At 36.6% G+C, this 27,764-nt stretch overlaps 1 protein-coding gene across 2 annotated transcripts in view; it reads right to left on the bottom strand.

Annotated features, from left to right (window-relative positions):
* Positions 1-12,869: 12,869 nt before the first annotated feature.
* Positions 12,870-27,764, bottom strand: part of Glrb (glycine receptor beta) — a 60,148-nt gene continuing 45,253 nt past the window's right edge. Inside the window, exons 5-10 of one of the 2 annotated variants that reach the window (XM_041659288.1) lie at positions 26,383-26,612; positions 26,193-26,275; positions 24,525-24,665; positions 20,511-20,663; positions 17,047-17,339; positions 12,870-15,231 (exon numbers count right to left, since the gene is read on the bottom strand). In XM_041659288.1, coding sequence (XP_041515222.1) covers positions 14,935-15,231; positions 17,047-17,339; positions 20,511-20,663; positions 24,525-24,665; positions 26,193-26,275; positions 26,383-26,612 — 1,197 coding nt within the window. In that variant the 3' untranslated portion in view covers positions 12,870-14,934. The remainder of the gene's footprint in view (positions 15,232-17,046; positions 17,340-20,510; positions 20,664-24,524; positions 24,666-26,192; positions 26,276-26,382; positions 26,613-27,764) is intronic. The other variant, XM_041659289.1, reaches the window with a different exon arrangement.

Here is a 27,764-nt window from a genome sequence, read left to right as displayed (position 1 = left end):
AATGAGTCCCAAAGGGTCGTGCTTATCAGCAGCAGCAGCCCCACCTCTCTGGCACCCATTGCCAATTGTCTATAGCACGTAACTTTCTAAGTTATACCAATTCAAAAGAAGAACTAATTAAAGGACAGAATTGTTCATTTTGGCTCATAGTTTCAAAGATATCCATCCACACTTTGCTGGGTTTATTACTCTGATTCTGAGAAATGGGCAAAACCCCTGGTTATGAAACCATGTGCTAACAAAGGCTAGAAAGAAAGAGAAAGAGGCAGAGAGACAGACAGACAGACAGACAGTTATACACACACACGTACATACAGCAAAGAGACAGACAAGATACAGAGACAGAAAAAAAGAGACATAGAAAGAGAAGGATAGAGACTCTCAGGTCAAAGTCCAGCCTCCAAGCACAAGGTTTCTGCACATCTAGAACAGCAACACCATCTCCCTTCAATACACAATCCCATAATGAGTCAAATTGCACATTTGTAATGAGTTTTTCTTTCCTTTGCTGTGTAGCAGAAACCAGTTCTCCTTCAGCTGAGGAAAACTGAGTTCGCTGTTCACTAGTAGAAATTCTCAATACCAGGCCCACAAAGCAATTAGGGATCTGCCCCAAAATACCCAGCAGATGGCAAAATTAATGAAAAAATCTGAAAGTACATTCAGGAGACAAAACCGAGAGGAGTTTAATTAAAAATGAAACAAAAATTGGATTTCACACCCCCTAAAAGAGTTTTGAAATGGACTTGGCTGTAAAAAAGGCTACTTATATAGCCAGACAAATGGACTCTGGATAAGCACATAGCAGATTATCTGTTGTATATTGAGTATTTGGATATGGTATTCTTTTTTTTTCCATTTTTTTTTATTGAGAAAAGGAGAAAAAAAAGAAACAAGTTTCCACCTCCTCCCAGCTTCCCATTTCCCTCCCCCTCCTCCCACCCTTCTCCCCCTCCTCCCACCCTTCTCACCCTCCCCCCACTCCTCTCCCCCTCCCTCTCCAGTCCAAAGTGCAGTCAGGGTTCCCTGCCCTGTGGTAAGTCCTAGGTCCTCCCGTCTCCATCCATTCCTAGGAAGGTGAACATCCAAACTGGCTAGGCTCCCACAAAGCCAGCACATTATGTAGGTTCAAAACCCCGTGCCATTGCCCTTGGCTTCTCATCAGCCCTCATTGTTCGCCATGCTCAGAGAGTCCAGTTTTATCCCATGCTTTTTCAGTCACAGTCCAGCTGGCCTTGGTGAGCTCCCAATAGATTAGCTCCACTGTCTCAGTGGGTGGGTGCACCCCTCGTGGTATTCTTGATGCGAATTTAGAGGCAAAAATAATCTGGTTCATACAGATACATACAAACTTAACATTGTGCAGTGGACTGGGAAATGAGAATACCTGCCTAGCTGACTCATGAGTTTATGAACAGATGACCTGGACAGTCAGAGAAATGCAAACCAATGCAACTCTGAGATTCCATCTTACACCCGTAAGAATGACCAAGATAAAAAACACTGATGGCAACTCATGCTGGAAAAATTGTGGTGTAAAAGGAACACTCCTGCATTGCTGGTGGGAGTGCAAACTGGTACATCTGCTTTGGATATCAATATGGTGATTTCTCAGAAAATTAGGAAACAACCTACCTTAGGATCAAGCAATACCACTTTTGGGTATATACCTAAAGGATGCTCAATCATAACAAGGATACGTGCTCAACTATGTTCATAGCAATATTGTTTGTCATAGCCAGAACATGGAAACAACCTAAATGCCCCTCAAACGAAGAATGAATAAGGAAAATGTGATACATTTACACAATGGAGTACTACACAGCATAAAAAATACCGACATCTTGAAATTTTCAGGCAAATGGGTGAATCTAGAAAACATCATATTGAATGAGGTAACCCAGACCCAGAAAAACAAATATTATATGTATTCACTCATAAGCTGCTTTTAGACATAATGCAAAGAAAAACCAGCCTACAATTCACAATCCCAGACAACCTAGACAACAAAGAGGCCCCTAAAAGAGACATATTTGGATCTATTCTTTATGAAAAGTAGAAAAAGACAAGATCTCCTGAGTTAATTGGGAGCATGGGGACCATGAGAGAGGACAGAAGGAGAAGAGAGATAAAGGGAGGGGAGCGGAGAAAAATATATACCTCAATGAGAACAATTTTTTTTTTTAAAAAATAGCCTACCTTAACAAGAAATCCTCTTTGCAGGAAGCATATTTGCATTTTTTCCCCATGAAGGCCATCAGGGAGGAATCATAAGCTCTTAGTCACCTTTGTTGTCTCATTTAGTTCCATGATAATAGCCATGTCTGCCTTAATTTTCCTATCCAGAGAGAGGGGTGGCAATACCAACCAGTCTGCTGATTTCCTCTTTACACTACTCCTAAGTAGATGTAGTAGGATATGACAGATAAAAAAATCCAAGAATTGTCTGTCCTGTTTGGTAATTTCATAATTTGTGACACATTCAAATCTCAAATTCTACCCCCAGGGTACACTTTCTCCAATAAGGCCACACCTCCACTCCTTCCTAAAATAATCCACCACCTGGGGACAAATGTTCAAATATATTATCCTTTTGGCCATTCTAATTTAAACCACCAGAACTAAATTTATTAGTAAATGGGATTATGATAAAAATAGACAATATTAATTACAAATCCTAGAGTGTGTATTTGTAAAAGTTCATCCATATGAGCCAAAATTTCAATTTATCAGGAAAACTAAGTGTAGGCTTGAGGATCCACTTTCATTTCTAATAGTATGAATTATAAAGAACAGTACAATATTACTCAAACCTGGGAAAGATCAGCAAATTTACAGTGTGTTGCTTTGACACAAAGCCTTGTTGGAAACTCAATTAGAATTAATAGGACATGCTTATGTTATAGGGCAGATATAACCAGTAACTTATTGTACAGTAACAATGAATCTCTCCCATAGTTGTTCTAACTCTGTCTGTGTTATAGAACATGGCTTCTGTTAGGAAAGAATGGAGTGTTACAGTTTTCTGGTATAAGAAAGTGTGATATTCCAAAAGCCCTTTCATCTGCTACAGCGCTACCTCTCTGCTCTCTGATGGTCAACATAGACACCACGAAGGAACATATCCTCAAAGTATGAATCAAAACAAGCCCTTCCTTTCTTAAGTTACTATCGATGATAGGTAGCAAAAGACTCATAGGCCAATAATTAAAATAAAATAAAATTCATAGTTATTACAGCCAGGTGGTATGGCACACGCCTTTAATCCCAGCATTTGGGAGGCAGAGGCAGACAGATCTCTGTGAGTTTGAGGCTAGCCTGGGCTACAGAGCAAGTTCCAGGAGAGGCTTTAATGCTATACAGAGAAACCTTGTCTCAAAAAACCAAAAAAAGAAAAAGAAAGAAAAAGGAAAGAAAGAAAGAAAGAAAGAAAGAAAGAAAGAAAGAAAATCACACATGGATAATGATCTCCAATTGGGGAACATATTTTGAGAAGCAAGCTTAAAAACACAAATGATTTCAATTCTCTTCCATAAAGATTTTTCCAGTTTAAAAAATACATTTTCTCCTGGAACTACTGAAAATGCCTTTGTCAACACATGTAACACATGTTGTTTGTTTTTAAGAAGTCCAAATGGTGTACTTAATAGAGCTAGCAAAAAAAATCAAAGAAAGGAAATATGGACTCAGTCCACATGCTCTCTAGAAAGAATTCTTTCTACACATGTAAGGGTTCATGTCCCGGATGTCAAATGGCTCGAGAGGCTATAGATGTCCAATTTATGGCTGAGTACTCTGCAATCCCTCAATCTCTGTACTTTTGCTGGTTGTGGGTCTCTGTGATAGTCCCAAATAACCAGTGCCTCTATCCTGAACTTAAAAGAAACTTATAGTAATGACAAACTAGGTTCATTCCTGTTTATGATTGAACATCTGTTTCTCAAGGATTGGACAATGCCCTACCTATAGCATTAAATACAAATAGTTCTGTCCTTGGGAGTTGGCTTAGTATTATGTCCATTTCACAAAACCAGCAACAACAAAAATGTAGTAGGTTCTTCTCTAAGTGCTATGACTTGTCTATTCATAGACTCAAGCACCTAGTAGTAGTTCCAAATACAAGTTTCCACTTGTGGAGCTGGTTTCAATCCCCATCAGAAAATAGTTGTCTATTCCCACTCCATTTGTGTCATCTTCGCACCTGTGGGCATGCCTTTCCAGTTCAGTTGCAATTGTAGCCCTCAAGGTATACAGCTGGTTAAGACTGATTGATGATTTCCTTATCTCCTCCTGTAGCAGGGAATGCACTTCCAGCACTCTAACTTGCCATTATGAATGAAGCTTCCAGGAATCCATTTCTCTCTGTTCCTTTGACTTAAAAATGTGGTTTCTTCAGTAATAGCATCTCACTGTCATGTTCTGGAGAATAACCATGATCACAAGCAATAGCTTGTAATGTTTGGAGGCTTAGTGGAAATTCCTTGTCCAACAACTCCAAAGAGGTAACCAGAAAAGCCTGGCACTGAGCTTTCTGTTGATTAGCCCGTGGTGCCTAAATGCATACATATATATGTTTGATATTTATGCATATATTTTATGGAGCTTCTATAGTAGTATGTAGGACATATAAAAAGTGTCTTTGATGTTAGTTCTCTCTCCCTGTATTTCCTCCTATACATTTCCCTCCCATAATCCAACTATGTGCCAATTAAAAAAAAATCTTATGCAGTTTTAAAGATGGTACAGTTGTTAATAACATTTGATGCTCTTGCAGAGGACTGGAGTTTGATTCCCAGAATCTACACTGGATAGTTTACAACAGTATGTAAGTCAAGCTCCAGGTGATCTGACGTCCCCGTCTGGCTTCTGTGGGCACTTTCAAGGAGATGCACAAACTCACACACAGACACATATTTAATTAAAGACAAAATAAATCTTAAAAATTAATTAAGTAATAAATAAATTAATCAAAATCTCAAGGGATGGATGAAAAAAACAGATAAAAGACCTGTACACTAAAATTTATGAAGCATTAATAAAGAAAACTTTAATTTCCTTTATTAATGGAGACACAAATTAAAGGAAACACAAATAATGGAACTGTATTCTGTGTGCATAGGTTAAAATAATTTATATCATTAGATATCCATATTACCCTATTTTCAGCATTCAGTAACATACCTGTTATAGCACCAATGATATTTTTATGAAAAAAATTCTGACCAAGCCATAAAATCCTCTGAGGAGCAAATGTAATCTTAAGAATAAGAAAAATGTTGCAAGAGCCATAGTTCTTGATTTTCAAAACACACTGAAAAGATCCAATAATCAAAACAGCATCTACTGAAATGAATACAGACCCCTAAGCCAATGGACAGAAGAGGGAGCCCAAAACTAAACTCTTGAGTGTATCTTCTGGAAAATGTTACCAAGAAGGAAAAAAAAAGAATATTATGAAAATCAAATATGTGCTTGAAAAAGAATGAAATTAGATCCTTATTTTATTGCATATATAAAAATTGCCTCCATAATACATTAATGTTTTAAGATAAGAATGGAAACTGTGACGTTCTTGAAGCAAACATAAAGAAAATTCTTTATGGTGCTTTTTTAGGGCAATGAGTTTTTATATATGATCCCCAAAGTACAGGAAAGGAAAATGAAAATGCAAAAGTGGAGTTAACTCAAACCAAAGTTTCCTGACAGCAAGAAAAGCAAGCCTACAGGAAAAGAAAGCAAAGAGAAGAAGAGTCTATTTACAGTCAGTGCATAGAAGGAATTACCATTCAAAACACACACACACAAATCAATAGAACGGAAACAAATACCCTAGCTTTAAAACTTAAAAACAGCCTGATTAGATATTTCTCAAAGGAAGATAAATGAATGGCTAAGAGGCTTGTGAAAAGTTTACTAAACATCTTCGGCCATCAAACAAACACCAATGGACACCAAGAATTTCAAAACGAGCTAGAATCATAAATGTCCTCCCTTCTACCTTCAGTGACACAAAGACAGTTTTATTTCATAAAAACTCTATAAAAATCAGAGTAGTTTTAATCCCAGGCTTCTCTAATTCCTTCCACAAGTGACCAAGACACAGGAAGTTACACAGAGTCTCATGGGGTTACAATGCACGTTTAGAATTTAGGTGGCATAAAAATATGGCTGGCCAATCACATTTCTGAGAAATACAGTAAGTTTCTCTCTAGTGTGGTTGTACTAAATATAAAAGGATTATGCTAAAGTATAACTTTGAAACACAGCTCTCCATTAGCTCCCTTCTTTGCCACTTCTCCATTTCTTCCCCTTTTCTCTCGTCCTCACACTCAATGTCTGGAGGCATAGCATGGCGCCATCTTCAACAGACAAAGGGTTTGCATAGGTGGAGCAAGAACCCAGAAACATTTATAGGAAGCATGACAAAACTCCAAGATATTCGTGTGAGTCCACAGTAAGAGAAAAAGGCAGAGCCAGTAGGCATTCAACACATGGGGTGTCTGTCCCACAGTTTAAAGTGTAACTTGAACAATTGTGGAAAGCTATGGCTACAGACAAATGAGGCCGAAGGAGCAGCAGAATACATCAGCATTTGGGAGTGCAGAACCCTCTCCAGACACTGTATTTGAGTACAAAAAAAAAAAAAAATACACCCCAAAACCAAAAGAGGAAACTAAAAGATTTGGTTCCAGAAAACAGAAAAAAGTTGGAAACATGCATTGTAATAAGGGCAACCTAGAAAACTTCACCAGGTTCCAAAGACCCTGGACTTTAGGGGTGACATGGACTACGTGAAAGGAGTTAAATTCACTGGAATTCTGTGCAAGTCTAAAGGAACCAGTCTAGGGGTCTAGAGAGGAAAACAAGTGGGATTCCTACCAGAACCACGTGGCCTATAGGAAATGGGAGTTGTTTTGGTGTATAGGAGGGGGTGAGGGTACACTTCATTTTATGAGGTGCAGAAGAATGAGCCTGGGGTACATTCAAGAATGGCAGCTTTTTAAAATGAATAAACATACAAATAAGTAAATGGAACAATCTGTTGAGACTAAGCCTTTCTTTGTGGGCCATCTGGTTCATATCAATTAGCACACACTTATTTTATTTGATCTTTTAGTAGGCAAGCTGGCAAAAGGCTCCTAATGCAACTACAATGTGAAACTGTTTTGGAACATACATAAAAATGTATACCCTGCAGAACTTAAAAGGGGAAAAATTACAGCACAGGCTTGTGAATAAAGGACTAATTAGTGCAGTCATTTGTGTGTGTATATACATACCTGTACCAAGATATGCAGTGTGTCAAATACATCTATAAGTATCTGGGATATATTATATACAAATATATACATTTATAAAAAATATGTGTGTATCTGTGTACTGACTGACAATATCCTAAATGGTGTCATGAATAAGTCAGAGGAACAAGTGATCTATCTATCTCTCAGAAGCATATTTATGCTTAAAAGTTTTTAAGAGCTAAAAACACAATACTCAAAGGTATTCTCTATGCTGAAGAAAAATGATTTATCTTTGCTGTTTTTGAAATTCCTCATTTGAAGTGGTTAACTTCCGCCTAGCAAGTCTGTACTTCATACCACTTTCATTAATAATTCTTTCATATTTAAATCTTCCTATTTTTCTTAAGTGTTTTAGACATTTAATCTCAGATAATTTTCGTCTAAATTTAACTTTGTTAAAAAATATTAAAGTCTTTAAAAGATTTTTTAAGAACCAGTATATAATGATTGGTTGGGTTTTCAACCACTCTGGTCCTTTCCTTGGCGTGATGGCACCCTCTTCTACTGCTCCTTCAAAGTGTATCCACAGCTAACACCTGGGCTGGCATGTTAATTGACTTCAGCTTGTACCCAGTCATACACTTCCATCTGTCAGGAGTTTAAAAGTTCTTCAGTGAATGGATAGATATGGCATATTGTGTTAAGGGGAGTTCAATATGATTTCATAAGTTGGAATTTTTCCTCATACACTTAAAGATGAATTCAGAACATAAAACATTTCATTTGTTCAGAATCATATTAATTTCATATATTGATTGGTTGAGAATTACTGTTCTATTTAGTAATGGGATTATCTAAGTTCAAAGCACAGAAATATAAAAAAATACATTAATATCGCCATATATGGCACATAATTTAAAATTCTTTATATGTTTCAGAAATTAATTCAGAACATAGTTTTCCAGGATAATCATATATATAAGAAATCGAGCTCAATTTGTACAGCTTCTCTAATAGATTCGGGAAATGTGCCCTCTTTGTAATGTTCAGAATCCCTCTCATTTCCTCATATCCTCCGTTTAATGGGGTAGAAAGTGTGTGTACTTGAAGTCCTGGCATTAGGATATTGTTCTCGCATACACACAGCTTGTCTCATAAATGTGATCTCCAGATTAAAATTCCAACATCCAGAAAGATCTAATTTTGTAACTTATAGTTCCTTCTGCCACACCAATGTTTTTACTTAGCCAAACAATGAATTTTATGAGGATTTTTTAAAAAAAATGTTATAGACTCAGCTATTTCCAAATATTTGCTTTTTTTGCCACCATAAAATTACAAATGTACTTATTATTAGAGATTCATAGATAATTATTTATCCCTTTTAAAAAAAATAGGGTAAATGAAGGAGAGGTTCTTTGACAAAATCTCAAGACTGACAGTGCACTGAGCTGCCAGCCTTTCAGGCCAAAACCTTGTTCAATCACTTTCTCCTCTACCCTGGTATGTGATACTGGACAATGAAATTAATTCACCTAAAAATTTCAAAACTTCCAAGACGCTAGCACACTGGGTGGAAACCCGTGATTTTCGAATGAAAGAGCTTTTGAGCCTAGGAATGAATGAACAGGAAATGTGCAGCTGTGTTTAGAAAGAGGCTTTCTATTAGTCCAAAGCAGAATTCATTAGGTTATTCCCTCTTAATGAGTCCCATATAATATGCTCCCAGTTAATAAACTAAAGGTATCTTCTCAGCTGTGAAGCTGGCCAGCTCTGACTCCGACTGACATCAGCCTGAGTCAAGCTCGCAGATATGACCCATGACTTAGGAGGAAAGTTCTGTACATTGTGTGGCACACGGTTGTACCCTTCAACGAGTAAACGTAATTGTGGTCGCGGGATGCATGTTTTCTCCTGCAAATCAACATTTACAATCCTACGTTAGGATGGAGACGCCAAAGTGAAGGGGCTTGGCATCTTCTTCTTGGCCACAATTTCACACAAGGTGTTTCCACGGTGACTTGGGCGAGGCAATAGTAATTGACCAATAACATTTACATTTGGAGGTATTTGACAGAGGACCTGCAGATACACCTAGAGTCTTAGTAAGCCATTGGGCCGGGACATGTTGTACTATCCTGCTCTTCCCTCACCAAGGACGACTGATTGATAGAACTACAACAGCCTCCCCGTGGAAATTGAGAATTACTGAAATTCGTTTCAAGTTATAGGATTGAGAGTATATACTGGTTTTCGTTAAGAAATACACATTAGGTAGAGACACTTACACCATCAGGAAATAAAAAACCATTCTTGGGGTTTGTTTTTTGTTTTTTGACTGAATTGTTGTCGCATATCGCGATTTGCAATTATTCTTTGGGTTAGCATCTAGCTTAGAAATTTTGTAATACATCATTAAACTATCTTGAGTTAGCCACATTCTTTTTTTAAATTATATTTATTGGTGTGTGTGTGCTGTGGAACAATGGTCTTTTATCCTGTCACTTGTATTATTTTAATAAAATGTTGATTGGCCAGTAGCCAGGCACGATGTGTAAGTGGAGCAACCAGTCAGGAAGTAGAGGCAGGGTGATGAGAACAGGAGAATTCTGGGAAGAGGAAAGAGTCAGTCTGCAGTCATTACCCAGATGCAGAAGATGCAAGATGAGAACGCCTCGCTTTTAAAGGTACCAAGCCATGTGACTGACATAGACAAGAGTTATGGGCTAATATAAGATGTAATAATTAGTTAATAAGAAGCCTGAGCCAACCAGGTTATGATCAATGTAGACCTCTGTGTGTTTCTTTGGGACTGAATGGCTGCAGGACCAGGCGGGACAGAAATCACTGTCAACAGATGTGTGTACCCTGATATGTGTGTGGAGATCAGAGGACAGCTTGTGGAAGTCTGCTTCCTCCTAATGTGTGGGTCTCAGAGATCCTACTTAGAGCTCTTGTCTCGGCTGCAAACATCTGTTTGCAGCTAAGGCACTTCCCTTACTATCTTCTTTATCCCTGAGAGCTCCCTTTCCCTAACACAAATAACTTAGATATTTCTTATGCTTGATAATATGCTTTGGTTTTTAAATGTATTACAGTAACTGAGATATATAAAATTCATACACCATTGATTGCTGTATGGCATTCATTTATTTAAAGGGAGCTCTGCTTTATTCAATCCAACGGTTTTGGACTCACACAATCCCTTAGCAAAGTAAAGTTGCTACACATTTATTAATTTAAAACATACTGGGGAAAAGCATGTAATATCCATGAAACTTAAAAATATCTAAGAGTGCAAAATCTTTACTTTGAATTCCTAAAAAGGAGTCGAGAAAAAAGAAAGTTGAATAGAACTTATGAACGTTTTCAATATTCTTATTGGTGAAAGAGACAATAAAATGATAGATGTGTATGTGACATACATGTTAAGTATCTACAGAGAAAATGTTAAATGTATCAAAATATAAGGGTCTAGTTTATGCATGCAGGAACACAAGGCATATAACTAACCTTAAATGTGACTTGCATAGAGTTTCCATTAACGCTAATCACATAAATGTCTTTAAAATATTCTTATTCCTTTGGTGGTGTAGCTGACATTTTCCAAAAGCTTGATTTTTATCCCACAGAAGGTTAAGACTAGCTTTATTGTAAAACAAAGCAAGCTTGTGAATGTTAAATTGTTATACTGCATAAATATGCAATCAATTTGATAAAGTGATTTGAATAACCCTTACTTCCTAAACAGGGTAACACTCTGTATGAATGCAGTTAGTAAAGGTTATAGCAAAGACGGCAAACTCTTTGACATTTTAGGCCTAGTTGCTTAAATTTTACATCCACTGTGCATGTGGACAGAAATCCTCGGTATTATAAATAATGATAAATTGAGTGGGCTTTAAAGCCACTTAATTTGAGCACTGCTCCTCCAGAGGAAAATATTTTAGCTTCATTAATCACCAGGGAGGAAATTGTATGAATGAAAAACACTTACATCTGAATGAAACACATATGACTTAAAAGGAGTTTACAACCATGATATCCAGAGCCAGACTACTTAAGAGAAACAATAAAACATTAAATTAAACATTTACCTAAGATTGGATGCCTGAATTTTGCACTTTAATTAAATCTAAATATGAGGGAAAATGGTCAAAATCTATTAGGGTATAAATAACTTTATGATAATTTTATACGAAAATGTTTTGTTTAGTTCATGGAGGCCCAAAGTAAGGCATTAATTATAGCTAAATGGTGAGTGGCATAATCAATTTTAAAAAATATTTTTATTTATGTGTATGTGAATTCCACAATGGGTGGCCTGCAGAGGTCAAAAGAGGGTGTCAGATTCTCTGGAGTGGTTGTGAGCTATGCATATGAATGCTAAAACCTGAACTAGGGTGCTCTCGCAAGACTGGAAAACATTCTTACACACTAACTGTCTTTCCAGCCCTCAGTAATGTTAAAGAAATTGATGCCATGGCAATTAAATAAAACACACGGTATGGATTGGCTCATGAAGAAGATGAACAAGAAATGAGAGGCAGCTTTAAGACTGAGTTTTATCAGTGCTCATTTCCTGAGGCAGACTCATTCTGTCTCTGTGGTCAGGAAAGGAAAGCTCACTGCAATTCGGAAAACACAAGCTGTGCGGGTAAAAGGACATCCTATCTGCCCTTTACAGCCTTAAAAAGCAGCCTCTTTTGCACACACAGTGATGAGAGAGAAACAAAGCATATTTGAGAATAGAGGATTTTGCAGACTTTAGATCAGGGGTATACAGAAATTCTTTGTAATTCTTCAAGTTCTTTGAAACATTCTTGATGTGGGAGGTCCTTCTGCATATGTGTTGCTTTGTTTGATTGACGAATAAAGCTGTTTCGGGCAATGGCTTAATAGAGTAAAGTCAGGTGGAAAATTTGAATAGAGATATATAGAGAAAGAAAGGCAGAGTCAAAGAGATTCCATATAGGTGCCAAAGGAGAAAGATGCCAGAACCTTTCTGGTAAGCCACAGCTTCATGTTGATAAGCAGATGAATAGAAATGGGTTAATTTATGATGTAAGAGCAGGCTAGGAATATGCTTAAGCCCTTGGTCAAACAGTGTTGTAATTAATATAGTTTTTGTGTGATTATAAGGGTCTGGGCGGCTGGAAAACAAAAGTGCCATCTCCGAGAACATTCTGGAACCATGTCAAGTGGAAAAAAAAATTAAAAGAGCTAGATCAACGACATGAAATTTGGTAGGAACTGGCTCTGTGAGAGTATTGAGCCTGTTATGGTGTAAATACATATTAGTATCTTTTATAGAAACATGTGTGGAAACAACGGCAATTTTTACACGTCTGTTTTCCAAGTCAGCAACTTCACTTTGGGCTTCCACCTCTTATCTAGCCACATCCATACACAAATAACTGTAGGGATACTGTTTTATATTAGAAAAGGAGTCACGTTAGACATATAACTGTGTGTCTCCACCTGCAGAAGTCACGCCAGACATGTGACCGTAAGCATGTCTCCACCTGGAAAGAATCCTATACATATAATGTGATAAATCCAAATAATGGAAGGTTAAATACCACTTATTTTGTATACTGTTATGCTAAATTAATTTTTATATTCAAGACAGACAGAGGTTGGAAATAACTGAATTCAGGTCTGGGTTGGGATCCTACCACACTGCCCCCTGGGGGAAAGCAAAAAGAGAAAGAGGCAAGTATAGCAATTCTATGTACCTGTCCTAAGCAGATGTGTGTGATTTGTAAGACATCAACACATTTAGCTCAAAAATAAATAGTGGAGAGAGACTATAGATTGAAGATAGGATCTGGTATTAGGACACTATCATATTGTATTGCATGAAAAAAATCATTTTGCACGACTTTCACTAATATATTTCTATATAATGATACTGCCTTTGCTATAAGACATCTTTTAAAAATATCCTAGATCAGAGTCCCTAATACGAAACCAAGTTATAAAAGCAAATGTAAGAAAGTATCATTACAAACAGATTTTTTAATATGGTACACATTCAAGGTAGTATTTTCTCCATTGCCATCCCATTAAACTAATATGTCTTTTGGTCTTGGTAGAATTCTGAAATTCATTAGCATTTTATTTGTGACATATTAAAAATTATTCAGATGGCCAGGCTAGATTATTCATATGGTCATAACTGGATTGTCCTGAAAGACAACAGCGTATATATACCACTGAAAAGAATTTTATAACTATTGCGGATATTTTAAGTAAAAACAATCTTCAATAAATCAATTGGCAGTGAACTGCAAATGGTAATTGCACAAGTAATAATTTTAATGCATTACATCATGAATTGGCCACACAAATCACCAGCAAGAACAAAAGGACTCCAAAGAATGTAAAATACTTTCCTGGTCTTATCTTTACAATGTTAGTTACCAGAAGCTGCAGTTTTAGCTGAGACATAAATAAACAATTACACTGAGACACTGTCAGACAATCGGGTCTTGGAAGATGGGACTTAGGAGTTGTTTTCAGGTAAGAACAAGATAAAGTTAGTCAGCCCCCAATGTCTAGACTTTCAGCAAGAAGAAAAAGTTAAGTCTAGAATTTAAATAAAAATCTCTATTTACTAAATCATTGTTTTGTAACATATCCAAATACATTCAGATAAATTTAAAAAAAAATTCCCAAAAGAGTTGACGACTACTTGAAATATAGAAGCATCTTAATAAAACGAACAAACTAAATTCTTCAATGCTCTTCAATTAGTATGACTTTTCCAGTTCAAGTTCATGTTAGCAGTTCCTCTTGGAGCCTGACAGTGATGTGGAACCACATGTCACCACTCACTTCAGACTGGAAACGTGTGCAACTCTTCTTAAGGCTTACGCTTAATGCTCTCCATATCAGAAAATGAAAGGCATGAAAATAGATTTAGATTTTAAGGTGGATTAAATCATTTATTTTTATCCAAAATATTTAATTAATACATCTATCATTTATTTGTTTGTACTTTGTCATATGCCAGAATGCAGTATTATTTAAACTAGCCCAGATTTCTCTTTTCTTCAAAAATGCTTACTGTTCTATTATCTGGCATTTTGACAACACACGCACACTTAAAAATAAGCTGATTTTATAAATGTATAATTTTGGTTCTATTTCTCAATGAGCCTGCATAACTATTGCTGCTCTACCTCTTTTAAAATCTTTAAAGAATATGCCATACAATCTTGCTTAATCTGTGATAATACTATTGATAAATATGTAAGGAGAAGATGGCTTTCTTGGGCAGTTACGAGGAGGGGAATATAAGACACTACATACATTAGAAGAATCACCATAACGGGAGTCAGCGTGCACACCATGTTTTCATTAGTGTTATCGGAAGTATTTGCAGGTACAGAGTTGCAGTAGCTGAAGAGTACATTACAGAGATTATGTAGTATGCCTGCTCTTCATTGATTCCTAAAATACTATGCTGAATATACATACATTTATCTATCTAGCTCACGTTTGGAGCAGAGACGTTACAGGATCATGCTGCCATTCAAAAGTAAGGTGCTGTATTTTATGACAATTAAGTGGCATCCAAAGTGCAACATATTGCTATGACAATGCCAGGTTTTCACAGATCAGCAATTATGAATTGCATTGCTCACAATGAAATGGTATTGTATCTCATACAAATGGAAATGTTTTCTCATAAATATATAGACCAATATATAACATTGAAGAACAAGAAACAGAAAGGAAATAATGCTCTTGCATAGAGGTCAATGCGTTTGGCTGCTGTTGGAATGACAGGCTTGGCAGGAGGAGGCTTCTTGTTGTTCTTAGCCTGGGATTTCCCAAGTCCATTGTTGACTTCAATGGGTTTTCCATAACAGTCATAATTGGATAATTCAAAATCTCTTGGCAAGCTTCCAACAATGCTGAAGTCATTGGATCTCAGGTCAGACTTGGAAGTACAAACTTTTTTGCATCGGGTCTCACCAACCTAAGCATAAAAATGAAATATGGTGTAATAGAATTTTTAGAATTATAAGCACATATCTCTTCAAAAAGATATTTTTAAATCGAGTTTAAAAATAAGCAGGAACAAAAGTCAACTGATGAATCCACTGGATTAATTAAACATTTTAAATTATTAAATATTTTATAGGCTCTGATATTTTGCCCAAAAAACAGGGATCATACCATCAAATGTATTTTTTTATTATTTTATACTTATAAATAAATAAAGCATGAAGCTACATCAATTTAGGTTACTGTCGGGGTTGTAAGACTTTTCTCAGTTTAAATACTAAAATGTAAGAATCTTTCCTTGATCCACTATGAGGTATGTGCACAGACAATAAACTCTAAGTGTTAATTCAGAACCTTCATCTTTGCTTTCCTGTCTCTTAACAGAATTGCTGATTAATAAACGGTGGGGCACTAAGACTGTCAGCCTCTAAATCATAGCCACAAAATGTCCAGATGGCATAAATATCTGATCATATCAGTAAGAAAAACATAACTTCAATATCGCAACATTCACACAAAAAGGATTCCCAGAAGCTGCTGCTTTTTTTTTAATTCATTGAAAATTCTCTGACATTTTGCATGACTTCTGTGTTCAACACTAGTGCATGTGAGCTACATGTGCACCAGAAAAGGCATCCATGATGATACAACCGCAGAAACTTGCTTGAGGTGTGCTACAGACATGTGTGACAGAGAAGAAGAGGGCATTACAGCAAAGAATGACTTAAGTCACGGCAATGCATAGACGACACGCTTCTTCTTCAGGAGCCGTGACACAGCATAAAAGGTCACAGGGCATAAAGAAGCCTCCTCTCAGTGTGGAAGCTGTGGATAGAGGGTTGGAGCTTTAAGCTTTGAAAATCAGTGCAATGGCTTAAACAGACAAAAACAAAAAATGGATATGAAATATAGGAAGAATTAATTTACTCATCTATCTGAAAATCCATGTGTAGCATGTTTTCTAGAATTCCAGGTAGGCGGGCAGTGGGGATCAACACATAGAGCATCATGGGGCCAGAGCATGTGCAGAGAAGGCATAATGTCACAGCTGTGGGATGGCTAGACCTAGTGCTCTCCTGTAGAGGCTCTAGCCTTTTCCTCCACATGAAGGGCCTTTTGGCTGACTTTTCTTCCGAACATCTAGCAGGACTCCGTGGGGAAATGCACAGCTAATTTGTTAAGCAGCCAGTTGTTCTGGGACTGGGTTATAAGCCCATGATGTGTGACAAGGTAGGGCTAAGAGGAGAAATCCTCTGCAGTCCTTAGCAACCATGATGGATAGGCTAGCCAGACCCTTAGCAGTGTGTAGACATGCCCTCAGGGCCAGCCATCCAGCCTGGAAGAGACTTGCTGACAGCTATCAGAAGCTGCCTCACTCAGTAGGAAGATGAGAGTGACTCACCAACAGCATAGCTCTTCACGTCTCAGAGCCAAATAAAGTCCTGCAAGCCCCATAAGTCCCTTGGCTTCTCACTAAAGCTGATCCAATAATAATCAATAGGGATGCATACATTCCGGAAACATCTCCCTATTCAGTGATGAGCATCACAGTGAAGCTGCGATTATAAACTCAGGGGAAAGCTTTCAAAATTTTAAGATATTATATTATCCTAGGTAGTCTTTCACATGTTTTATATGTTTTCTGAAAATAATTTCAAGATTATGTTTGACTTGGTTCTTTCTCATTTATAGAGAGCAAGTGCCAGCCCCACCATTTACTTCACCGTGTCTCTTTCCTGGAACAGAAAAGGATGGGCGGTTCACTTTCATGGTTTACTCGCCTTACCTGCAAAGTGCTGATATGAACAGGAGTCCCCGTGCCATTCACGGTACTCTTCTTGGCTGCATTCCCACCTTTTCCATCTGCCTGCTCAGCCTTGGCAATTCTGGCCTTTTCGGCTTCAACCCTTTTGGGATTGTTCAACATCACCTGGACAACAGCATACTCCACCAAGGAAGCAAAGCCGAAGAGCAGACACGCAATGAGCCACACATCCAAGGCCTTCACATAAGACACCTTGGGAAGCTCGGCTGCAAGGGTGGTGCACTCTGAGGCCAAGCTGAGCACCGAGAAGATGCCTAGCAACACAAGGAGACACGTTTACGCCTGTGAAATGCTGTACAACCACTGGTCATTCATTAAAATCACTCTCTTAGCACTGTCAATAGCCAGCAAGTAGTCCTTAGGTGTCTTTAGAGCCAGAGCCTGGAAGAAATATAGGGTACTATGTGAAGGAGTCATTGTGGTCAGAAAATGTTTGTAAACAAGCATCAGTTTAGAAATAAGTAAATGTAAGTCAAGATTTGGAAGGACAATGTGGATCTGATTTGAGGATCAATGATGTCAGGAACCATTCAACAGTGTCTCTGGGGGAATGGCAGAACTCTCTGACTGGACTCCTTGTTTGATTTCTCATTTTTTTTTTAAAGACAGATTTTATTTGTATGAGAAATTGGTGCCCATGAAGAAGACTAGAGCACATAAATTTTGATACGTTTTTTGGTTCTTGGTTGTCCTTGTTGTTTCGTTAACAATATAATGTCTAAAAGATAAAGTACAGAGTGTTTCTGTTTATTACAGAAAGAAAGTCTCAGAAAAGGAATACTAAAGGCATGCTACAGGTGAAATTAACAATGCAACATTGCATAGAAACACACATGCAATCAAGATAAGATAACGAAGTGTATGTAATATATAACAATGAAAGCAAGCACAGAACAAGAAATATGGATTGCTGCAGTTACATCTCTTTCTCATCTCTTTTGTCAGACTCCCCCCTCTCCCTCTCTCTACCATCAGGAGGGATGTAGTGAAATACAATTTTCTTTGACTAAGAAACCTCCAGTGATATCCACAAAGAGATGCTCATCTTCACTGGGCACATAGAGTCCCCCTATTGGTTGTATTTTTTTTTTTTGCTTAGATCATCAACACCTTTTGGAATAATAACTTCATTGGTATTGAATTTACTATTTCAGGCAAAGTATTTGTGAGCTGTACCTTTAGTAGTCAGCATAGGTTTCAATATTTTTAACCTCTAAGTAGATTATTGACAAGCAAGTCTAGGATAGTCTAGAGTATTATCAAATATTGCCCTAGGTGACAGTCAGTAGTCCCCATGAGCTCTCCTAACTGTTCTCCCCGTTTCTACCTTTCCCTCATCCATCAGTCCACAATATATTAGGCAGTGATTAAAGTTATAAATAATCAAAATTGGAGTCTGATCATAAAAGCTTCTTGTCTGACTTGGTAAGAACCTTAACAACAGAGTGCATAAGAGGTGTCCAAGGGTCCAGACCTCACTATTACTGGTGAACAAGACTCAAGTCCACATTTTACTCTCTCCTAGATAACATTAATTGCTTTCATTTCTTCCCTTTCTTTAGACAGAATTATTCTTCTGAAGACTTTTTCCTGACAAGCATGTGTTCTCCCTTATATTACTACCTTATGTATTATATATCATACTTATTTGGTATCTGCTTCTTTTCAAGGAGACACATTAAAGCTAACATGTTTTAATCTGTCTTATGAACAATCGTTATTCATGTTTATGACTAAATTGACACCTTCTTGATTAATACCAACAAATAGTCACTACAGAACAAATATATGTTGTATAAATTTAAATGTCCAAAGAATACTGTTAGCAGTATAACAATATATAGTTAGTAACTGCAGTGCATATATATAATATTACATATGCAAATGTAATACTAATATTCTAAATATACATATATTGTACATATTACAATATTACATAAACATAACATTTAGGTTATACCTATATTTACATATGTATGTGAAACAGAGAACATGCACAGGCATGCATATATAGCTATGTGTGTGTATAAAACTCAGTACTTCAGTCATTCCCTTCAATAATTTCTGAATGAGTTACACTCAAAAGCTTTTTGAAAGAAGAACAAAACTAAAATTAGCAGGCCATCACTTGCTGGGAGGCCATGTATACCAGAGTTTTTCCTATGGTGAGGTCTTGGTGAGATTCTAAAAACACACGAAATGAGAAATTCCCAAACATTCCAAGTCAAACTCTGTTGGCACTTCCGTTTAATGTTTGACATTTACCTACTATTTACCTACTTTCTTTGTAGAAAGAGTTCTTGCTTATTTTCTCATGAATTACTGTTCATGAAGGAGAGGCAGAGGTTACTGGGGATGGAGCCCAAGAATTCACATATGCATGGCACATTCTTTACCATTGAGCTTTATCACAGGCTGATGCAAATACTTATGAATCATTAAACAACACAGCTTTGAAATGACTGCACAACGGTCTTTCTTTGTCAACAGTCTTAGAAATAGTAAATTGTAGGATATGAGCATTAAAAGGAAAGAGAACGGCACTACATAGTGATTTTTTTTTAGGAATAGATCATATTATGACACTCAAATGCCATTGAAAGATGAAAATATGTTCGGAGAAATGTATCAAGTTACCTTGTCATTGTCAGAACATCAGAGTGTACTTACACAAATTTATATGGGAAAGCCTGCTATACATGTAGGCTATGTGGTATGCACCATCATGCACGCAGCCATTACTGATGAAATATCAAGTAAGTATGATTCCATCGCCTCTGTGTCTGAGATGCATATTATTTACAATAATTTCTAACAAAGTGATTATTTGTCTTTAACTTTGGCACTACTGAAAATTTTATATTTTAGTGGTGCATGATTACATCCAGTCAATAAGTACTTACTGGAAAAAAATAGAATAAATCAACTCCTGCACAATTCTCAGAATAGGAAAAGAAAAACTTAATTATCAACTGCAAAAACATTGAGAAAATGTAGATCAGTGTGCATCCAATCCTGAAGGATGCCTCCCTCCAAATAACAGGCAATCATCACTGAACAGGAGGTGGTAATGCACTCAGCATAGAAGGGCACAGTTTAGTATTTCTCTTTTGAAATGCTCTGACCATAAGTGCTTCCAATGTCAGAGTTTTCATACTTTTAAATATTTGTATGTATTTATAGATTTCTTAAGAATAGGACCCAACTCCAAAAAATATTTATTTATATTTCATTTATATGCACACCTTAAATGCAAAGCCTGAGGTTAGTTTTATATGTTTTGAATACACGGTGTTTTTATTGTGCTCTCCCAGGAAGCAAAAGTATGTAATTTTCTACTTGTTGCATTTGGAACATTTGGAGCCTCACATTTTCAGGATGGGGTCCTCAACCAGCCATGGTGACAGAGAAGCAGGGAGGCTTACCCAGGGGTACCCTGGCAGCACTAGCATCAGGGTTGATCCAGAAGGAGAGCCAGGACAGGACCACAATCAGCAGGGTTGGTGCATAAACACCCATCATGTAGAACCCAACCTGTCTTCGCAGGGTGAAGATGACCTCCACGCAAGTGTAGTAGCCTGTCAATCAGAGAAGTGGCAAGTGGGAGGGTCATAGCTACACAAAATCAAAAATCAGAAGGATCTGCAAGGCACAGGACACTTCTACCTCCGAAAATTTGGCCAAGTAAACACTGCAAAGCATTTTCCTTTCATTGATGACATTTCATAAAAAGGGTGGTGGGGTATGCTTTCCCTGACCTCCACCGCCTCACTGTGATACCTAGGAGCAGAGCTCACATGCTGCTCTGTGGCTGATCTAGCACTACTCTGTGTGAGAGTCTGCAACCCTTCAACTTTCCCTCTGAAGTGACATTAGCACAGAAGAGTAACCAGTGAGACATGAGCCCTGAATCAAAGCAGCAGGCTAATTCTAAGAGGAAACCCTCTTGGACCGAGTCTTGTTCAGCCACGTGAACCCTTCCTCTGGAGAAACGATGCCTATCTCCAAGAGCTCCCAAGTATGGTTAACTCTGAAAACTTTGGGTAAACATTCACTCAGGCCATACGGACAGCAAGGACAAAAGCTTCCTGTGATGGCCCCATGGCTGTGAAAATGCAAGACAGATGGGATGTGCCTCTTCACCCCTTTCCCTCCTGCACCCCAAGCTCACAAATTTCTACCTGGGAAAGGACATTCATTTTCTTCATGCTAGGAAAAATACAGAAACTGCCATAGAATATCATTCTAGAGCTTCCAAACACCAAGGAGCTCCAAAATTCATTCATGAGTCCTGGCAGTCTGGCCTGAGGATGGCTTTTATTTTCTTGAGGGGGAGATGGAGAGGAAGAGAGCGAGAAGGAGAGGGAGAGAGAGAGGCTACAGGAATATTCTTACAATATTCCAAAAGAAAACATAGTTTCATGTTAAGGAATTGTTTTTCAAATATTTTGGTCCTTTTGGTAAACAGTTTATATATAATGTTTACTTTTTAAATGGCTTAATTGTTTAGAGCAAGAAGTTCTATATAGACCAGGCTAAGCTCTAACTTGTGATCCTTCTGCCTGAGTGTTCAGGAATTACAAGCATACACCTCCACACCCAATGAAAATAATTTATTTAGATAAAAGCCGGCATCTGCCATTTAATAAAAGTAAGGTTGTGTATAGCAACAAAGGTTAAAGGACCTCTAGTTGTTATTTAGTTGACACTGTGCATACTTACTTTAAAACATCGAAACAAATGTTTATTGTTTAAATGAAACGAGCTAGAAGGATAATGCCATGTCCCACTGACTTATAGTTAAAGAATCGTATCTACCCAGTCACTCTAATTGGAAAAAACAAAAATGTTTCACATGCTAACGTAACATATTTGGCAGGATTTCCATAAACACAATCTTAAATCTTAACTAAAAAGGATATTCACATAAGTTATTTGGGAATGCTGCTCTGCTCACATTTTGAATTAAATCCAATGCTGTCTCAGGGAGATTAGGACGGTGGCAACATCAATATGGAACACAAACAATTAGCTGGTAGAAATGGGAGCAAATGCTAACCAACACATCAGCAACAAGATGGGCACTCTTTCATTTACCGACTGCACATGAAATGAAGAGTAATGCATGTGTGCCTCTAAGCAAATTCTGTATGTATCCTTTATGCACATGTGTGTAAAGCTTCTCCAGTCACTATATGTATGGTCTACGTACTACGTTAGTATATATACTACACAGTAGTGTATAGTCACTGAAAAGTAATATAACTTAAAATGAAAATTTACATTCTGCCTCACAGTGTTTAAAAATTGCCTGACTAGATGCCGTATGTCGTGTGTTTTAAGCTCCACCATGTCCTTTCATAAACGCGCTCACTAGGGGACTTCACGAGCTGCCTATGTATCCAGCAGGAAAAGGCATGTTGGGTATTACAGTGATTTGCTTCGTAAACTTTTATGAGAAACATTTCTTGATCCTGTTTGATCTTTCTCTAGTCTGTTATATTTATGAGAGGCAGGTGGGCAGTTAATTAATATAAATGTGCATTTGGAAATTTCAATTTACTTTCTATTTCCTGTGTCATTTTCTTTCATTATTCACTTAGGCACCCGATTTAACTCATCTCATTTTGTGTTCCCATGGTCTTCACCTGCACTGTCTGTTAATCACGGAACAATATCATTTCAGTAAAGCAAATGCCAGGTCAAAATTTCATTACATATTAAAGTTCTGCCACTACTGTGTGTGCGTGTGTTTTATACAAGTATGCATGTTTCGTGCCACATATATTTTGAGCTATCTAATTTTAGAAAGTTTCGTAAATATTATCCAAACAATATATTTTTTCTGATTTATATAAATATCGATACAAAATCTGATAAATACTTTGGTAAATGCCCAAAGTATGTTAGCTAAAAACTTGTGCTGTCTTCTGTAGATGATAGGATTGCAAGTTTGTATTCATGATTAATAAAAGAAATAAAACCTCTCGGAGAACTTCACAGGACCTCTATAGCAATTCTCTACATCAATCATTGTCAACCTGTGGGTTGTGAACCCTTTGGGAGTCTAATGACCCTTTCACACGGGTCACCTAAGACCATCAGAAAACAGAGATATAATTATATTATAATTCATAGCAATAGCAACATTGCAGTTATGGAGTAGCAATCAAAATAATTTTATGGCAGAGGGTCACCAACACATGAGAAGTTGTATTAAAAGTTCAAAGCATTAGGAAGGTTGAGAACCACTGCTCTAAATTGTTTCTTTGCAGAATATGCTTTTATTTCCTTCTAAGAAATAAAAAAAAATCGATTATTTTATATTTAAGTCCAGGAACTTTTACTATTGTATTTATGATGTTCTTATATTTTACATTAAGTCTACCCATAAAAGTATATAATCTTATCAATATACTTGATAGTGAACAACAGATGTACTCAACAACAACCAGAAATTAAATTATGTTTACCACCTAATTTCCTAGTCTTGCATGTATTTATTATAGGACAGTATATATGCAGTTTGTTAATTCACTCTGATTTTTATTTTTCCATTTGTTGATATCAAATAGTGGACTTTTACATAATATAAATGCCTCTAAAATCATAAACTCAGCTCCCATCTAGTTCTGGATACCTTTGCTATGACTTCCTTTCCAATACAGAATTACAGGCAGCTTACAAGTTGAAATGATCATTGCCAGTAATGCCACAATTAAGTTTCTGTATTGTTTAATTTTATATTGTGAAGTGAAATGTACTAATACTGCCGAACCTGCTCAGTGACCTACAGCTGATAATGCCACTGCCAAGGCTGAGTGCTATATATTACGAGAGTGGAGGATTGACTTTTGTAGTTTCTTCAAAAGTTTATTATACTTTAATGACTGAGGTTGGTTTGTTTTGCTTTTTAAAATTAGTTATTGCATGACCTGGACAAATAACACTACCCAGGGAATATTCATAGCTGTTGAAGTATCTCACACTCTCACTGCCTCCCATGTACACCAAGTTCAATGATTTTAGAACTAACAAGACAGGAAAACTGTCACGTAAATAAAACTGACCACCAGACAACAGATGAGCACAGACAGATCATACTGTACTGTAGCAACTGTTTAGTGTCAAAGGCAAGCTTGTCGAAACTTGTCCACATCTATGAAAACCATTTCCTGGACGAGTCTGTTTCATTACTATATTCATTACCAACTTCTCACCAACAGAATTACATGGAGAAAACGCGATCGATTCCATTATTGTAAGTCATCTTATGTGAATATCGTTGTGGAAAAGGTTTTAGCGTGCGGTTAGGAGAATACATTTCTTACAATTAGCTTATATTTATCATCGCTCCTCTCTCTGTTCCTTAGTCTATATTAAAGCTAAAACAAAACATTGAAACCTGAATTACTTTTAATTCCTAAAATATCACTTACCAGTGCCTTTATAGTATTTCGTACAGTTGCCATATTCGATATCTTCTTTTTTAATATCAAATTGAGGTAAAGCAATTTTTTCCAATTGCACAGGATCTCCCGACTGCCAGATAAATCTCAAATCATCGGTTGTATAACCAACTATAATAAATACATGAACATGTTTGATTGAAATATACTTATCAATACTTTCTTGTTATTTTAATAATCATATTACACATAGAAAAGATGGGAAAGCGTAGCATGCTGTTATGGAATTGTAATTTAAAGTCCAGAGCACTTGACTCTATGGTCATGCACAAAATATCAGCTTAACAATAACATGTCATCGTTATAAAAAATATAAGGTTGAATAATCATCAAAATCAGATATAATCCAAGGTCACCAAGTATAGAAAATCTCCTCCCTGATCAGCATTCACAACCGTTATCAATGGGTGATAAATAATTTGCTGCCTCTGCCTAAGTCTATTTCCAATCATTAACTATGTGCCTAAAGTTAATTTTATTTTAAACTTTGTTTTTGATTTTACTGATTTTTTTTTTTTTGAATTTCACATCATACATTCTGATCCCACTTTTCTCCCTAGCATCCACCCTCTGGCCCTTGTAACATCTCCCAAAAACAAAACAAAATTTAAAAGAAAAACCAAAAACAACAAAACAAAGCTAAAGTTTTAAAACAGGTATGATTTAAAATAAATAACTACAATGTTCCTTGAAAGAACTGCACCATGGCAAAAGAGCAGTAACACTGTACCCAAGCGAACATCGTAATACCTTCATTAAAGTAACCAGGAGTCCAGGGCCTGGTTCTAGGATATGTGTCAACAACTCAAAACTACATCCTAGATTAACCTACCATTGGATCTCAATGACCATCAGCTTCTGAAATCCTACACAGTGTATCAAATGAGAACATTGAGCAAATATGTATTAAATATACTCTGGTATGTATGCATAGACTTACAAAACATAATCTGATTATTAGAAAGGAAGAAATATTGTTAAAAGTTAGGATTTATTTTAGTCTATTAAAAAAACCACTAAACATATACTCATACAAACATACAAGTATATTTTACAAAGTTATTATTATTCATAGAAATAGCCTAATCTTTAACCATCCATGCTAAAGATTCCTTATAATATTAGTATATTCATTTTTCAAGGTTTCTGATTTATTATTTTATAAAGACATTTATCATAGAAAATTAATTAATATATTTGCAGAAAATTAGTTAATAACATTTAGTATGTCTTTTATATTCTATAAAATACAATCATAGGAACATAAGACATACAATTTATAAAACATAATTTTTCTGTACTTCCCTAAGAAAGGCACTTGGTTAGGTTTAAATGTATTTCAATGGTCTCTTTTATGACGAGAATATTAACATCAGAGAAATTATGTTGTTAGAAGATCATAATTTGTGTATATTCTCTGCATTACTAATCTAATTAAGTCTAGTCTTCAGAATAAGAAGTACACTGACCAATGTCAACTCGCTAAAGAGCCAGCAACAGAAAGATTTCTCATCTCCAAGATTACCATAATTAGTATGGTACTAACATGACCAAAAGCATTATGGTTTTCACAGTTATAGACACTAACTAATAGAATGTATCATCTAGATATAAGGATTTATGTCCTTATTTACATACAGCTCTCAAGTTGCATCTTGCAGCGTTGTGTATCCATGGGAAACAGAGTTAAATCCAGAGGGCATGACAGAGTAATAGACAACCTGAGGGAGGAGGCAGAGAAATTGGAATCATTGAATATGCGTTTATGTGACACACTGATTTGACAAAAGGAAATGTAAGCACACAGGAATTAAATAGAAAAGGGTACCTCATGCTCACAAGGACATCTCCATCACGAAAAATAAACAGAAGGATGTTTTCTTGGGTTACATCATGAAAATTGGCACTTTTTTCATTCGCAAAGAATAAGTCAGGCTTCCACAGACACTTGTACATTGTGGGATCTACGGTCAGCGCATCGGAACCTCTGAAGTCACTAGGGAGCTTGAGCCTGGGGTCATTCCATTTCTGTCTTAGGAAAATGTTCACTCTGTAGTCCTGGAGGGGAGAAAGCATGTTGCATGCTTATATCTATATAGCTGCATAAAATTAAAACAAATGCATGTATGTGTATGTTTATAGCTCTTCTCAACAACAAAAGCATTTTTACTGTTACCAGCTAACAAACAATTCCACTTGGCCAGGTGATGGCATTATCTAAAGATGAGAACTTCTAAAATTCCGGTCATTCTTTCCCTGCTCTCAAAGTAGGGGAAAACTAAGAATAGATAAGAAGCAGAGGAAAAACATTTCTATTTGTCTTTTGTTAAGTAGAAAATTAAGTAATAAAATAGCAAATGTATGTAAGTGCATACAAATATACAACAACTCTACATATTCCATTGTTCCTTGATACTTAGTAGTAATGATTTCCAAGACTTCATGTGGATTTCAGAATCTCTATATGAAATGGCTTAGAATTTGCATATAGCCTATGCAATCCTATATACATTTAAACCATTAGTTGTAACAGTGAAGAGCTGTTATAAATTATGGCTTATGGAATAGTGAAAAGAACATTAAGTAACTACTTACTAAAACAGCTGGGACAACTCCAAACGTCCAGGAGACACAATGCTTCTAACAAAACTTTGTAGATATCGACTCCCCACACTCATTCATGACTTCCTCTTCACGACTAAGACACCTCATGCTAAGATAATTTCCTATAAAATTTTGGCCATTGTACTTTACCAAAGCACAGGATGGGATTCAACTTGAAGTCATACTAAGCACACAAAAACACTCCATCTCAATTTGTTGGCCATCCCTGACATGATCTGCCCAAATCATTGACATTCTAAAGTTCTATATTCAAAGATGATTTTAATCACCTTCTCCAAGTGCTGTGCCTTGCTAAGGGACACCATCACATCAATATATATTTAAGCTCATAAACTTAAATATGTATTCCTTGTCTTATAGATAATGCCTTCTTAACCAGGGTCAATACAAGAAACACTGCAGTCCCGTCTTCAGTCTATGACACTGCTACGAAAATCTCCCAGATGGAGTCGTCATTACTTAGAGATTTATTTTTTAATTGGTATACCACGACCACATCCTTTTCTAGTTATTTCCTATGCAGAAAGCAAATTTAGTGAAGCACACTACAAAAATATACACCTAATCATTAGAGATTTTAAAGGC

The sequence above is a fragment of the Microtus oregoni genome, unplaced genomic scaffold, assembly GCF_018167655.1.
Source record: "Microtus oregoni isolate MIOR12 unplaced genomic scaffold, Mior012 000010F_ref0000083, whole genome shotgun sequence".
Classification (NCBI taxonomy): domain Eukaryota; kingdom Metazoa; phylum Chordata; class Mammalia; order Rodentia; family Cricetidae; genus Microtus; species Microtus oregoni.
This window is presented reverse-complemented; position numbering and strand designations above follow the sequence as displayed.